The sequence below is a fragment of the Pelodiscus sinensis genome, chromosome 1 (assembly GCF_049634645.1).
Source record: "Pelodiscus sinensis isolate JC-2024 chromosome 1, ASM4963464v1, whole genome shotgun sequence".
Classification (NCBI taxonomy): Eukaryota; Metazoa; Chordata; order Testudines; family Trionychidae; genus Pelodiscus; species Pelodiscus sinensis.
Genome location: NC_134711.1, coordinates 59,916,653 through 59,932,424, shown reverse-complemented (window position 1 = coordinate 59,932,424; position 15,772 = coordinate 59,916,653). Strand labels below are relative to the sequence as shown.

Here is a 15,772-nt window from a genome sequence, read left to right as displayed (position 1 = left end):
ACAGACCCATAGTCTCCTAGGCTGTGTCCAGACTCAGGGGTTTTTTAGAAAAAAGTAGCCTTTTTTCGAAAAAACTTCCCCTGTGTCCAGACTCAAGCCGCGTTCTTTCGAAATTAATTCGAAAGAACGCGGCTTTTCTTTCGATGGCGGTAAACATCAATTTACGAGGAAGAACGCCTTCTTTCGAAAGTTCCTCTTTCAAAAGAAGGCGTTCTTCAATGTAAATAGGGCTTCTTCGAAAGAGAGCATCCAGACTCACTGGATGCTTTCTTTCGAAAAAGCAAGCCGCTTTTTCGAAATTTCTCCGTGCAGTCTAGACGCTCTCTTTCGAAAGAGGCTCTTTCGAAAGATGCTTTCGAAAGAGCCTCTTTCAAAAGAGGCTTGCAGTCTAGACATAGCCCTATAGACAACCACCTAACCTCAAGATGATTCTTACCAACAACCACAGGACATACCACACTAATACCAACCCTGGTACTTTCCCTTGCAACAAACCCCGCTGCCAGCTTTGTCCACATATTCACTCTGCTGACACCATTATTGGGCCTAACCAAGTGAGTTATAAGATCAAGAATACATATTCCTGCGCCTCCAGAAATATAATCTATGCTATCATGTGCCAAAAGTGTCCGTCTGCTATGTACATTGGACAAACGTCTCAGACACTTCGCCAAAGAATCAATGCCCACAAAACAGACATTAGACAGGATCACAAAGAAAAAACAGTTGCTTGTCATTTCAGCCAGAAAGGACACTGTCTGAATGACCTGCTAACATGCATCCTACTTCAGAAGACATTCAAATCTGCACTTGAAAGGGAATCCTCTGAACTGGCATTCATGCTAAAATTCGACACTCTCCGCAGGGGAATTAACAAAGACTCCAACTATCTTACCCATTACAAAGATAGCTTCCCCAATTATCACCTCTAATACTATTAACTCACAGACATTTCCCCTTCCCCACCTCTAATATCATTAACTCACTGGCATTCACCTTATTTCCCCCCCCCCCCCATATCCCTCTTCTGTTCTGTAATGTGATTTGTCCTTTTCATGTGTGTTCATTTTTTTTAAATTGTATCCTTTGGTATATATGGTTGTGACTATTTTCTTCCATTATTTGATCTGAGGAAGTGGGTCTGGCCCACGAAAGCTCATCATCTAATAAACCATCTTGTTAGTTTTTAAAGTGCTACATAGTCCTGTATTTTGTTTTTTGCTATGTTAAGGAAGACTTTTTTTTTTCTTTTTAATGTCCATCAAAGCTAACGGCCTCAGAATTTCCGTTTCCACCATGCAGTCTCTAATTGCAGGGCTCTTTATTTACTTACAGGGAACTCCACTCACACCGTCACTTCGAGCCATAGTCTAATATCTCCATTCATGTTGACTCGAGTGGGATTACTGGTGGGAGCAGGGCACGGCACCGCTGGGAAAGGCAGACCCGCTCCAGGCGGAGCGGGGGGGGCATGTACACCTGTTTGATGGGTTGCCAGCTGCCTGCTCAGCCTGACCCGCCCACGGCTCCTAACCACCCCTTCCCCCGGGAACATTCCCCACGGCACGGCCAAGCGTTGCTGCGGCCGGGGCGCGGGAGGAGGGGAAGGGGAAGGGGGAGCTGTCGCCCCAGCCCCCTGCCCAGCCTGTGGCAGGGTTTTTTTGCAGCAGGAGAAGCAGGAAGCTGCCCGGGTAAATCCTCCCTGCTGGTCACATGACTCAGCCCAGCCGCCGCCGCTCCCCCTGGGCTTAGTTCAGCGCTCGGCGCACGGGGAGGGGGACCAGCTGCTGCAGCCGGAGCTCCGCAGCCGCCGCCGCTCCTGCCTCGTCCCTGCGGGTGGATTTCCTGGCCGCCCGCTCCATGCAGCGCCTCCATTGCGGAAGTGCAGCGGGGGCAGCCTGAGCGGCGGCGGGGCTGGGCTGAGCTGGCCCGTGGCGCGCCCGGCTCCCGGCGCTGGATGGTGCTGCGGGGGCGGCCGGGGCCGGCGCGGGCAGGAGTAACATGCTCACTCGCGTGAAGTCCGCCGTGGCCAATTTCATGGGCGGCATCATGGCTGGCGGCTCGGGCGCGGAGCACGGCGGCGGCTCGGACCTGCCCCTCCGCTTCCCCTACGGGAGACCCGAGTTCCTGGGGCTGTCGGCGGACGAGGTCGAATGCTCCGCCGACCACATCGCCCGGCCCATCCTCATCCTCAGCAAGGACACCAAGCGCCTGCCCTGGACCACGGGATACGCCGAGTGAGTACGGCAGCCTCCCCGCCCCCTGCCCCGGCCCGTGCCCCTGCCCCGCCACAGCCCCTCTGGGGGCTTCTCCGCGCCACAGCCGGGGTGTCCCCTGGAGCGGGGAGGGGTGTTCCCTGGGGCGCGCGGGGGCAGCGGAGCACCCCAGCGCGTTAGTATCCAGGGTAGTGCACCCCCCATTTGGGCTTCCTCTTCCTCTGCCTGAGGGCGAGGGCCCGGGGGCTGGCAGTGTCGCTTGTGACACCATTCCTGCCCCAGGCATGCCCGTCTGGCGGGGGAGGGTTGCTGTCCCTGCTAGGGGCGGCTGGTACATGCGTCGAGTTGAGTAGGTCTCTCATCTGAAGCCTCTGCCGGGGCAGGCTGTTTTCTGCCTTCCTGAAGCGAGCCCCGTCTTTTGCAAAATAACCTTGGGGGTTCTGCTTCTCTCCGGGCTGCCCCTTAGGCCCGGGGAAGGAGTTCTTGCAAACCTTAAATCATAGACATTTTGGCTGATTCAAAATTGGTGCATGCCCGTGTGGGGGTGAGACAGCTGTTATGTGGCTATCTCTGGTTGTGTTGCTGGAGAGGATGGGGAACTAGGATTTAACACCTCCCTTCCCAGGCCTGAGCAGCGCTGAGCACAATGCCAGCATTTGTCATTGAGCACTCTCAGCTCTAAAAAATTTCCATCCTCTGTGTATACATTGGCACCGGGGGCTGGGCTGGGAAGGTGGAATGAAGGAGACTACAGTAGTTCTTCCCTGCTTTTGTACCTCAGCTGATTTCCAGTATCTCAGACTCCTCTACTACCCCCAGTTGGTGTTTACAGCTGTACCACATATTTAATTTCCCTGAATTGAAAGGATTAAATGATACACTATTATTCTAAATCCTGGTGATGATTGCTGGTGACTGGATATATTGTGAATACCCATATTGGGGGGATTTGATGAAAGCGAGACTTCTGTACTCTTTGAAAATGACTGCTGGGGAGGGGGGAAGGAGGGGATGAATAAGTCAGTTGAGCAGCTTTTTGCATTGACACAAACACTAAACTTGGTTTAGGTAGTTTGTGGAGAAGTTTGTTGACCAAGAATGTGTCCCTGCACCATTCCTGGTTATCTTGCTTCACAACTAGCAGCATTCAAATATATTTTGTGCTGGCCTAGTGTCCTCTCTCTGTTGCACTGAGATCCAAGACTTCCCATTGCAAATCTCACATTGAAGATCCATACAAATGGAAAAGCAGCCTATTGGGAAGTTAAGGACACTCTGAGGTATGAATAGTCCTGGCCACTCTCTGCTGTGCTGATAGTTCATTACCTTGAGTAGTATCATTGGTGTTTATTTTGGAAGGAATTGTGTATCTGGGCAGTAGCCAGTTCCAGTCTTAAGCACAGTCAAGGCAAGTGACCTCTTAGGGACAATTCTTTAAGTGCAGTACACAAAGTGCAGAGCTTGTTTATGTAACAGAGGCTCTGCGGCCAATGACAAGGGAGAGTGAAATCTGCTCTACAGCCTTAGCTTAGTTCCAGCTGGCTTTTAGCTCATGGGGTAGGGGCTAAAATGTGTGCCTTTAAGGTTCCGTCCCTCCTGCGGATGATCTGGTCCTGCAGCATTGCATTTGGATAGGCGACCCCATCAACTGTTCAACAATGAAACTAGTTACCAGGAGATTTATGTGGTGGTGCATGATTTGGCTCCCACTGAATTTAATATTAGTTTTACCATTGTTTCAATGGAAGCAAGATTGAGATCTGTAGAGTACAAACTGTAAGACCAGCTGTGTCAATAGCGATGATTGATTACAGAAGCTACAAAAAATCCAGAGGTTGGGGGAGAAATCGCTTCCTTTCTGTGAGGCGCTATCTCTTAGGACCTAATGCAACTCCATTTCTCCATTAGAGTGCTTACAGTGGCACATTTATCCCAATAATCTGCACCACTGTAAAGTCTCCTGTGTAGCTGCTCTATGCTGATGGGAGAGCACTCTACGTTAACATAATAAAACCACCTCCAATGAGTGGCAGTAGCTAGGTTACTTGAGAAGCTCTCCCACCAACAGTGCTGTCCACACCAGCATGTCTGTTGGTGTAACTCAGAGCAGTATTATTTTCATACCCTTAAGTGACATAAGCTATCCTGAAAAAAGTGGCAACGTAGACAAAACCTTAGAGCGGGGTGGGGAACCTCCAGCATGCTGGCCTTGAACGGTTAACCTCTGGCAGACAACCTGACAGTTTGTTTACCTGAGTGTCCATAGACCCAGAGCTTCGCAACTCCAGGGGCTGCGGTTCACCTTTCCCAACCAATGGGAGCTGTGGGAAGTGGCATGGGCTGGGCAACTGTTTGCCGCAGCTCTCGCTGTCTGAGAACAGTGAACCATGGCCAGTGGGAGCCTAAGGACTCAATGCCTGTAGATGTTCAGGTAAATAAACCATATGGTGGGCTGCCAGTGACTTACCCTGACAAACGGTGTAAGGCCTACAGGTTCTCCAGTCTTGCTCTAAAGTAATAAAAACCCTAATTTTTTGACAACTTGGGGAGTTGGAGCAAGGCTTTAATGAGTCTGCTGAAAAAGTAAAAAATGGTCTTCTAATATGTATGGAAGCACTGAAATGTAAAATAGGATTTAGAGAATTTTAATTCCCCCTCCCCCCAAACCCAGTTTTAGGGAATAGAGTAAACCATCAAATAACTTCACAGGGAGTTATCAAAATGGGTGAGGTTTGAATGTTTATAAAACTTTCAGTTGTTCTGGTGGTAAAATAATCTACTAAATCATTCTTTACAAAAGGGAGTAACTGAGGTCCTATGATTGGTTAATGGACACAGTATATCAGTAACGAAGTACAAAATAGATGGCTGCTAGTGGACTCAGTACATGTCTGTGAGTCCAAGGGAGTTTTAATGTAGAAGGAGTTTTTCAAGAAAGAAGAGTATGACGCTAGGCAAATAATAGTAATAGAGATGTAGCCGTGTTAGTCTAGTCTAGCTGAAACAAAAAACAGGACTGTGTAACACTTTAAACCATCTTTTTTGTCTTTAAAGTGTGACGTAGTCCTGTTTTTTGTTACGCTAGGCAAAGAAAGCATAGTGGGACTGTGTGGGAAACTGTATGCCTTATGAGCTTCAGAGGGTAGCCGAGTTAGTCTGTTACTGAAAAAAAACAACAAATGGTCTGGTAGCACTTTATAGACTAACAAAACATGTAGATGGTATCATGAGCTTTCGTGGGCACAGTCCACTTCTTCAGATGACCGGAGTTATGAGTTTGGGATATGAAAACTCAAAATAAATAGGAGAGAGGAAGACAAAGAAAAAGGGAGGAGGGTGGGAGACAGCATCATTAAGTATCTGGAGAATGAGTACTTAAACCTAAGCAGATAAAAATCAAAGTCAGTAGATTCCCAAGATAGGAAGGATACCACTCAGAGAGCTGTTAGCACCTTCAGTGGTTATTAAGTAGATAGTGTCCCAACAAACCCATATCACGATTAAATCCATTAGCATGTGCATTGAATTTATGGATGAACTGTGATTCCAGGGCCTCCCTGCGGATCTGGTTTGTGGAGCTGGTTTGTTTGAATTAATGTTTGCAGATAAAGAAAATGGCTCTGGTGGGTGTGATCAGAAAAGAAAGAAGATATTTATCTTACCTGTATGATAACTTTCATTTTTTCAGTGTTAATCTTTGGTGTGTGGTTCAGTTAAAGTGCAGGACCTGTTGGTAACTACTGAAATGAGGCAATCCCTTAGTTTCACATAGGCCTGATCCAACCCACATTGAACTCATTTGGGAGACATTTATTGACTTCATTGTTTGACTAGGGCCCACTGGGAGATCTTCCACTGCTGAAGAAAGAGGGGAAAATAGTCTCCTTAGTAGACATTTCCACTAATGTTTGCCTTTTAGAAGACTTTCTAGAACTTTCAAAATTGTTTCACAGTAGAATTAACCAGGTATTGTTTAGAGAAGCTGGGGTGAAATAAGGCAAATACCAAAATTGCACCCATCTTCCCAATGCAAAGCAGGTGAAACAGTCATTACTGAGCAAAGAAAATGGATGTGGACTCAGGGAATTTTTGTGCTACAAAGGAAAACAATGCCAAACTCTTCATATTTGTCAACTTCAAATTTATTTTTGGCAGGTACAGGCTAACTTTTTGTGGCTTAATCATGACAGGATTTGGTGTAATATGTACATACAATTGGCTTGTCCTTCCCTCAGCTCATCATAAAATGTGGTGATAATGGGAGTTATGCCCACATATCAAGGGGGAGAATAGAGATGACAAATTTAGAATTGCCTGAATAAGGGACAGGAAGGTGGAACACTTTTTCAAAAAGTTCATTGTTGTGTTGTAAAAACTAGATCCTCCCTTTCTGCTTTTAACGTTCATACTTTAATGGAATGTTCTCTGTAGTTAGCTCCCTTAGTAATTAATTGAAGGGACATCAGAGAGAAATCTGCTATACCTGTCCAGTAACACATGATGTAATATTTAAAGGAAGTGATTTAGTTGTTGCTTCACTATTTTTTTTCTTGAGGCAAGTCTAGAAAAGACTGTTCTCCCTGAATTCCTCTCTCCATTGTGGTTTTTAAATTGCATCTTCAAGAAGGTTCAGAATTATCTCTCTGTGATCAACTCAATTTCTTTATTTCCATATTGAAATATTTCCATATTTCTTTTACCAACTTTTTTACTTCAGAATCTTTTCTGCAGTAAGCTCGTTGCATAAACAAGTTCCCTACATAGAAGTCCTCAACAATTATGAATATCTAGTCATGAGTAAAGAAAGCAAATGCACTCTTACTGTGCATAGGGATGTAATCAATTTTCCTATTCTACATAGCAGGCTCCTTGAGATTTCACGTAATGTGTAGTAGCAGACATGTTGGTTTACTTATGGCTCCAGAGGTCCTTTTTATTATTGGTATCCAGCTAAGTCATCATACAAATTTCAGTCAGCATCTAGAATCTATTCTGATAGGACAGGGACATATATACGATAAATTCAAACTACTGGCACCATAGACTAAATGAGGCTTCTGTCTTTGAGACCTTTACCTCTATGATTTCTTTCATAATCCCCAAAGAGAGGGGATCTTCATAATCTTAGTAACTTGTGACTGAAGTGATAATGGTAATTGCTTGCATCCCACCATATCTTCCATAATAAAATGGTGTTTATTGCAAAGTCTGGAATTATTCCTTGGAACAGCCCATCCTTTCCTCTTGTGTCTTTCATATCAGTATTTCAGGCTGTTTTCTCTTTCAGAAATACTTCAACTGGTTCAGAGTTGAACTTATTGCTAAGAATTTGCTATACACAAATGTATTTATCTCAGCAAAATTAAGTGGCAATATTCTAGTTTGTTTCTAATTTTGATAAGGTGTTTTTTTAAATCTGAGACTTGCACTCTGGTATCAGTTATAAAATTCCACCTGCATGTAGAATGTTGAAACATTGCGGATAACTATTTTGAGCAAAAAAATGCTAAATAATATATATTTAGAGGCAGAGCGTAAAGCAGGGTTCCTTCCTGGTATCAGAGTATGAAATTGGTAGGGCTTACTGAGGTTTCCTTACTTGCTTATTCACTAAACAGTTGTCATCTTGGAAAACAATCTCCCTTCTGGCTGTTACTTCATCCAGAAGAATTGAGAACTGTCAAGCTCTGATAGCAGATCCACCCCTTTCTTTAGAATGACAAAAGTTATTTCTTTCAACTAGACACTTCCTTTATTCCAGAGGTATGATGTTCTTGCAATTTTGTGCATCAAAAAAACCTGTTTTAAGTCGGTTGGGACTTTTTTTGTTTTGTTTTTGTTTTGGTAAATGCTTCTGTTTTGTTTTCTGATGGGAGATGTTCTGACTAACCTGATATAAACAAAAACAACAAGGAGTCCTGTGGCACCGTAGAGACTAACAGGTTTATCTCTGAGGGTATGTCTACACAGCAGCATTATTTTGGAATAATTGACGTAATTTCAAAATAACAAAGAGTGTGTCTACACAGCAAGCCATTATTTCAAAATAATGTTGAGGTGGAGGACTTCTTACTCCAACTCCTGTAACTCTCATTTCAGAAGGAGTAAGGGAAAGTCGAAGGAAGAATGTTCTTCCTTCAACTTCCTGTTGTATAGACAGCACCAAAAGCCAAATTAAGCTATTTCGACTTCAGCTACATCAGTAGCATAGCTGAAGTTGCGTATCTTAATTCAACTTTTGCCCTTCTGTGTAGACATGCCCAACGGTGCCACAGAACTCGTTGTTTTTGCAGATACATACTAACCCTCTGAGGTTATGTCTACACTAGGAAGGTTTGGCGACAAAAGTGCTTTTGACATGCAAAAGTCACCAAATGTGAAAACCAGTCAAACCAGTTTTTTTTTACTCCCATTGTTGACATTTCATGGCCATAGTGCTAGCATCCTGTTGGCTGACAGAGCAAAGCAATGGGGGTAAGCATCCCACCGGGCAGTGTTGAGTGAAGGCAGAGCTGATCCCTGTGCTTCTTAAGATTCCTGTCTAGCTCTGGAGCTCTCCATGCTAAGGAATGTCAAAGCATCACAGCAGTTCTCCAACCTTCCCCCTGCAACAGCATCTGCCTTAGGGATATTACGTTTGATGAATCAACTAATCAAATAGTTGATGGAATTTGCATCGACTATTCGATTAGTTGATAAGGGCGCCTCCGCCTTTGAAATGTTACAAGAGCCCTGTGGAGGCACCGCAGGGAGCAGGGGACCAATTGGGGACGCGAGCAGTCCCCTGCTGGCCTCATGCTCCCTGCAGTGCTTCTGCTTTTGAAATGTAGCAAGAGCCCCACTCGTGCTACATTTCAAAGGTGTAAGCACCTCAAGTTCCTCGCTGTGCCCCAGGCGCCTCCCCCCCCCCCCCCCCCCCCCGCCAATGGAGATGGTGCTGGGGGAGCCGGCTTTTAAGCCAGCTCTCCCCAGCACAGGCTCCTGTTTTCCCCCCCCCCCCCCCCTTGCTACCTCTCACTGATAGAGACAGCAAGGGGGGAGGGAAGTGATGAGTCGACTAGCCGATAAGCATATGCTTATCAGATAGTTGACTAGTCGCTTAACATCCCTCATCTGCCTGCCACTGTGTTACTAATGCAGGGCAGAACAGAAGCACGCCAGTGGTTTGTTCTTTGTTCACCAAACAGAGCAGCTCATTCAGCTGTCAGATAGGTTCCCACTCCTGCTCTAGGAAGTAGGGCCCGGGGGCTGAATGTTGCCCCTGGCTTGCCTGAATCTGGCGCCCAAGGTTCAGGGCTCCCCCCAGCATTGGGGAGCCTGCGCTGGCACTGCAGCTCTGCCCCACTGCAGGGCTGGAACACACAAAATACTAGGCTGGGTCTCCTTAGGCTCTGGTGTGCGAGTGGAATGTGAGGATTGTCTTTCTCCTTTCCCCAGTCAGGGGCCATTTCGGTGAGGGTTTTTTTTGTTTGTTTGTTTGCTTCTTACTTGTGTGCGACTCCTGACTGGTTTTTCTGTGGTTCAGCAGCTGCTGACTCAAAAAAGGTTCCCTAGAGCTTTGGAAGAGGAGGGGCACATGCCTGTAGAGCAGCAGAGATCACAAAACATTGAGCAGAGCTATCAGGGCAGGCATTGTGGGATACTGGCAGAAGCCAGTTCTCTTGACAGAACAAACGGGGGGGAAGTCCAGGGATGTTAAATATTTAATTGAATAATCGAGTAACCTCATGATTTCTTATCGGTTAGTCGACTATTCTATAGTCCCTAGGAGCGGGGCCAGCAGCAGTGTGGGATGCCAGGAGGGAGCTAGTCTGCGAAGGGAGTCAGTTTAAAAACCAATTCCTCTTGTGGACCAACTGCTTGCTGCCCTTGATAAAGAGGCAGCAGTCATTGTCTGCGGGGGGACAGGGCCTGAGCTCCCAGACACGGCATGAACTGGAACTGAGCTGGGCTGCCTGCCTGTCTGGCTCCTAATACATTTTAAATGCAGAGCCACAGCAGGGGTAGGTCCTGCACCCATCGTGAGCCAGAATTGAGCTGGGCTGCTGGCCAGCCTACTAAAAAATGTACTGGTTTGAGGAGAGGGAAGGAAATGTGTGTCATCTATAGCATTAGCCTAACAGTTTTTGCTTATCAGTTAATTGGTTAATCGATTACACTATTACATCCCTAGAAAAGACAAAAGTCTTGCTCAGGGTGGAAGTTTTTGTCACCAAAACTGGGTGTTTTTCCCAACAAAAGTCACATTGCAGGGTAAATGCTCTCACTGTTTTGTCACCAAATAGCAGTTTTAGGTGACAAAACATGTACACAAGGCCTGAGACTGATATATACAGGCCTGACAAACAGTATCTTAAAGCGCTTGTAATGTTTGAATAAAATTTTTTAGTATAATACCACTTTTTGTTGATTTTCCTCATGAATTAATTTTGATTATTATAGTGAATTGACAATTCAGTATACACTATAATATACACTTTTTTCACAAATGTACCGCTAATCAAAAGAAGTAATTACACTTGCTCTTCTGTACCTAACGTGCCTTTTGTTTTTGAGAAGTGGTCAGCTTAAGTGAGGAGAAGTTGCCATTTGCAATTTTGCAAAGTACCTGCTATCTTCCTGAGTGTGGGGCCACACTCAAAAAGCATTAGGACTGCCTCTAAGTGCACCCGTAACTTGTCTGTTGGTCTTCTGAGGATTACCCTATTAATAGGTAGGAAGCTCACTGTTCCAATTTTTTTTTCCTGCACAATTTCCTCAATGCAGTCTGCTAGCCCATCAGCCCCTTCTCAAGAGAACTTGTGGTGACTCTTCCTTAAGCCTTGTTTTGTGCTTTCTGAACAGACTAATAAACTAAGCCTATTAATATAACTTTAATTTTAAAACTATATGATACAACTAAATAACCTGATAGGTACTCAGTCGCATCTTGGCTGTGCACATAGCTACATGTTTCTGTCACTTTTATGCCTATCTTTCCTCCTCCATTCCCTTAATTTTTTTACACCTATTTGTTGTGTTAAAAATAGATCATAAACTCTTTAGGAAGAACTGTTTCTTCTGTTTTGTGATTGAGTATGCCTTGGTCCTGGTTAGGATCTTTGGGCTAACCTATAATACAATGATTAATAATAAGTCAGTCTGCTTTCTTTCACTCCAGAGTATATTTAGGACAAGCAAACTTTTATTGGATTTACTGGGGAATAGCCTAGCTCATTGTGCTGAAGGAATTTCATTCGGGAAATAAGTGTGCATTTTCCCATATTTGAACAGCTTTGACAGTAAAACAGCAGTCTAGTTATACTCCAACTGGATTAAATGCTAACGTGCATTTATTATAGCTCATAACTTCAGTGCTATAATTTCTTTCTTAAATTAGTAAGAATCTAAGTAATGGGGTCCAAGCCAGTTTTGTCCAGTCTTCTTATTTCCTCACTATCTTACTTTCCTACAGTCTCTCTGAGAAACGGGTTAGATGCCCGTTCAAAGTACTCAGTGCCTATCTTGATACTGTTGTATACTACATTATCTGTGAACACATGCAAAGCAGATTTTGCCTTAACTCCTTTCTAAATTGTGCTTTGATTCTTACTGTTTGTTTGAATAGTTGGTATGGGCAAGGTTTTTGCTTTGTGTGCATGTGTATTTCCTTAATAGTTTTGAAACTTATTATTATCCCATTAGTGCTCTTCTTTGTTTGAGAAAACATGTGCCCAGGTCTTTAGCCTCTTTTGATAATGTTACACTTCAGATGTCTTGCAAGACAGTGTGGTTTTTCTGCACTGCAGGCCTGCTCTAGCAATTACATTTTCTCTGTGATGTGGTAATTGCTACCCCATGATGGATGCAGAGCTCTAGGTGAAATATTATGTAATGTGGCCTTATACTGCATCATTATAGAGCCACATTGTTGTTGTTACTGCAATAATTTTGTGGAAATAGAGGAAAAACAGGATATGATTTTATTCTTGACGTGCTGGTTCTTTTCTTAAGCTGATGACTCTGCAGTTCATTTTCTCTTACTATATTAGTTACTCAGGTTCATTGCCTTTAAGCTGTTTGTACAAGAATGAGCCTTGAGAGTCTTAAGATCAAAATGTTTAGCATGACTTTTAAATTTGTCCACACAGATTTCAGAAACTGTGGGCTGTCCCTTTCACACTTCAAAGGCAAGGTAGTGGAGATGTGCTGCACAGGAATGACTCAAATTACCCCTGTATCATTATACTTCATATCTCAACATTACAAATATTAAATTAAGCCTTGTATCAACCCTCTGAGGTAGGCAAGTATTACTGTTCCGATCTTTCCAATGGGTAAACCGAGGCTACTACTTGCTTAAGGTTGATAGAAGAATCTGGAATAGAATGTATACATCCTGACTCTGTCTCTTGTTCTAATTCCCTGACCATGCTGTTAGTAGGAGATAACACAACAGCTATGTTTGTGTGAATTAAAAGTACTTATCATTGCTGGAAGCTACCATTGCCAATAGTCAGTTAGGAGCATGACTCATGTTCCCACTGTAAACAGGGTTCTTACAGACAATGCTAATTTTGCTGTGTGTGACTTCAGTATCTATGACAAAAGGGAAATCTGTGAAACAAGCTTTCTGCTCTTGTTCTCCCAACTTCTCTCTGCTCAGGGATGAACATAGACAAAGGTAAATTTCAGTATCTATCTTAAGTTGTACAGAATCATGAATTCTTGGTTTAATGGCTTTTGGTTTTGTTTGTTTTTTTCCCCTGTGTCTGGATTAATTTTATGTGTGCTCCTTAATCCCTTGCTTAGTTGAGAGCACTAGATTTAAAGTATTGCCTGATGAATTACTTTAAAATTCAAATCCTCTGTGTATGTGGCATTCTTATGTAATATGTTAAACTTCAAGCCTTATTCCTTCACCCCCTGAAAAACAGACAACAGCAATGACATGATATTTACAAGGGCTTTAGAAATCCTGAGAGCTAACACTTAACATTTATGTAATGCCTTTTAATCTGCCAGGTGTTTTGCAAATATTAATATATTTCCAAAGCAACCTGGAGAATGGTGTGTGTAGGTTAATACTTCCATTTCATAGGTGAAGAGATAGAGGCCAGGAGGCTGAGACTTGCCAGAAGTGTGAGCACTGGAAGTGGGTCTCCGGAGTTCCTGTGTCTCAGCCTTCTGCTTAGACCAGTACTTTCCGTGCCTTTGTGCACTTGGTTTTTGTGGCACAATTTTTGGCATTTTTGAAACTAAAGGGAGTAAGGGAGATAATTTCCCTTAACATTTTTTGTGTTTTTTAGTGTGAATGCATGAAACTCTGAAGGAAACAAATTAGGAATTCAGCTCTGAATGGTTTTAATTGCCTATGTACAGCTGGAATACAGGAGCTATGACTAGAAACTCAGAATAATGTTGTGAAGGGTAGATTGGAGAGAGAGGGTCTATAGCAACAGCCCAGGGCCGCTGAATTACGGTAAGCACTGTATCCTAGGAGATAGTGTGGCTTAATGGAATTAAAGAAGAAATAAAAGAACTGTCATCTGAGAAGCCAATGTAACACACATCAGTTATTTACCATCTGTTACCTAGTTCATTGTAATTTTAATTCTTCTTTTCCTCACTGGGGTTTGCTTCACTAGCTGAATTCCATGAAGTTCTGGCAGTGATAAACAGTCGTAGTGGAGGAGTTGCCAACCTGTTACCATTCCTAAGACTGATAGAAATGGATGGTCTGACAACTGTATTAATCTGTTTAGTTTCCCTTTAGTTTAGAAAGAACCGTCTGGCAGTTTGTCTACACTACATGAAAAAGTCAACCTAAAATATGCAACTCCAGCTACGTGAATAGCATATTTGGAGTCACCATACCTTAAGTCGAATTTCTGCAGCATCCCCGCTGTGGGAGGTTGATAGGAGAAACTCTCCTGTCGGCTTCCCTTACTCCTACTGATCCTGAGGCATATTGGGGTCGATGAGGGCACCATCAGTGGTTGATTTAACAGGTCATTATTAGACCCACTAAATCAAACCCCAGAAGATTGATCTCCAGAGCCTCAATCTCAGGGTAAGAATAGACATGGCATGAGAGAACATCAATTACTTAACTCCAGTATGAACATATGTGCAGGTTAAGAAACACTGTCAAATGCTTTGGGTTCAAACTTAGACTCAATGTTCCTTCAAAAGTATTATATTCTGGTGGAGGAGGGACACAGAACCCAATATGTATCATTTTTATTTTTAATTCTCCATTTCACCATTCAGAAGTTTTATAGCAGCTTCCAATAGATTTTGCTTTGAAGGAACCATTCTAAAATCATTGAGCTTTTTTGGTTCCTTTTGTGTGCCCCTGTGCTGCTACAATCCTTTTGTGTGTCCCTGTGCTGCTACAGTTTTCAGAGCATCCACATTTGTGGTGACATTAAGTCATAACACTAAAGGGAGCTAGTCTGGCTTCTGCTGCAAGAGAAATACATATGTGAGAAAACTAGCTTCAATTATATAAAATAAGTAAAATGGGATAGGAATAGACATTTGATATTTCTCAGAGATAAATATAAACACTTAAACCGTAAAATAACTTTTTTTTTTTAAAAAAAAGACACTATCCCTATGCTTGTTTGAATTTTTATAGTATGTTCTGGGTTTTTTTTCTCACCACTTTACAGATACTAATGAATTAAATTTCACTGTGGCAGTGGGTGGAAGGTACATACTGTATTAAGATGGCCAATAGATGGAGGGAGAAATTTAGTTATTGCCAAGGTGGCTCTAAGATTGGGCTGCTCTGGGAGCTAAGAAGGCCCTCAGCCTAACTTAGAGTGCTTCTGGGGTGCTTGGCAAAGATGTGCAAATCTGTTATTGGCTGCCTGTAGTGAGTGATGCTATGTGGAATCTCTGCAGTGCTGTGAGCAGCAGATTGATCCCTGAGATTCTGCTCTTACTTGCAGCCTCATTCTTGCATACCTCCTCTGCCAGGGTTTGGGTTTGAGTCATCAGAAGGCAGCCTCACAGCAGTCATCTGCATTTCTTGAACTGGGGGAATTGCTGGGATTGAGGCTTTTAAGGCCCCTATCTGGCATAAAGGGGCTGGGACAGAGATAAGGGTCTTAACTATGGAGATAGACATGCAAAACGAGATTAAGATTCTCAATCCATTTTTAACAAAATACAGGACTATGTAGCACAGGGGTGTCCAAACTTTTTTCAAAGAGGGCCAGATTTGATGAAGTGAACATGCGTGAGGGCCGACCATTTTGCCTGACATTCTTTAAACCATTAAAATTCAATGCAAATTAACTATTTTATGCAAAGTTTATTGCAAACGGCATACTTTTCATTTCGTCACATGGATGACAAATCTAAACAGGTGTTAAATCACTCTGCCTTTCATATCTGAAGGCCAGATGAAAAAAAAATCCAAGAAGCTGAAATATATGTCAGGAACATTGTAAAGTACATAACATATTATTGGTAATAAAGGTTGTCTGTCAACTTTTAAGTTCAAAAAATATGAACAGGAACATAACACCAAGTATACATGTTGTGTCCAAATATATTTAACTCAT

The 15,772-nt window shown here is 43.3% G+C and overlaps 1 protein-coding gene across 1 annotated transcript in view; it reads left to right on the top strand.

Moving 5' to 3' along the window:
* The first annotated feature begins 1,558 nt into the window (after positions 1-1,558).
* Positions 1,559-15,772, top strand: part of PPM1H (protein phosphatase, Mg2+/Mn2+ dependent 1H) — a 194,880-nt gene continuing 180,666 nt past the window's right edge. Inside the window, exon 1 of the mRNA XM_075930876.1 lies at positions 1,559-2,237. Coding sequence (XP_075786991.1) covers positions 2,002-2,237 — 236 coding nt within the window. The 5' untranslated portion in view covers positions 1,559-2,001. The remainder of the gene's footprint in view (positions 2,238-15,772) is intronic.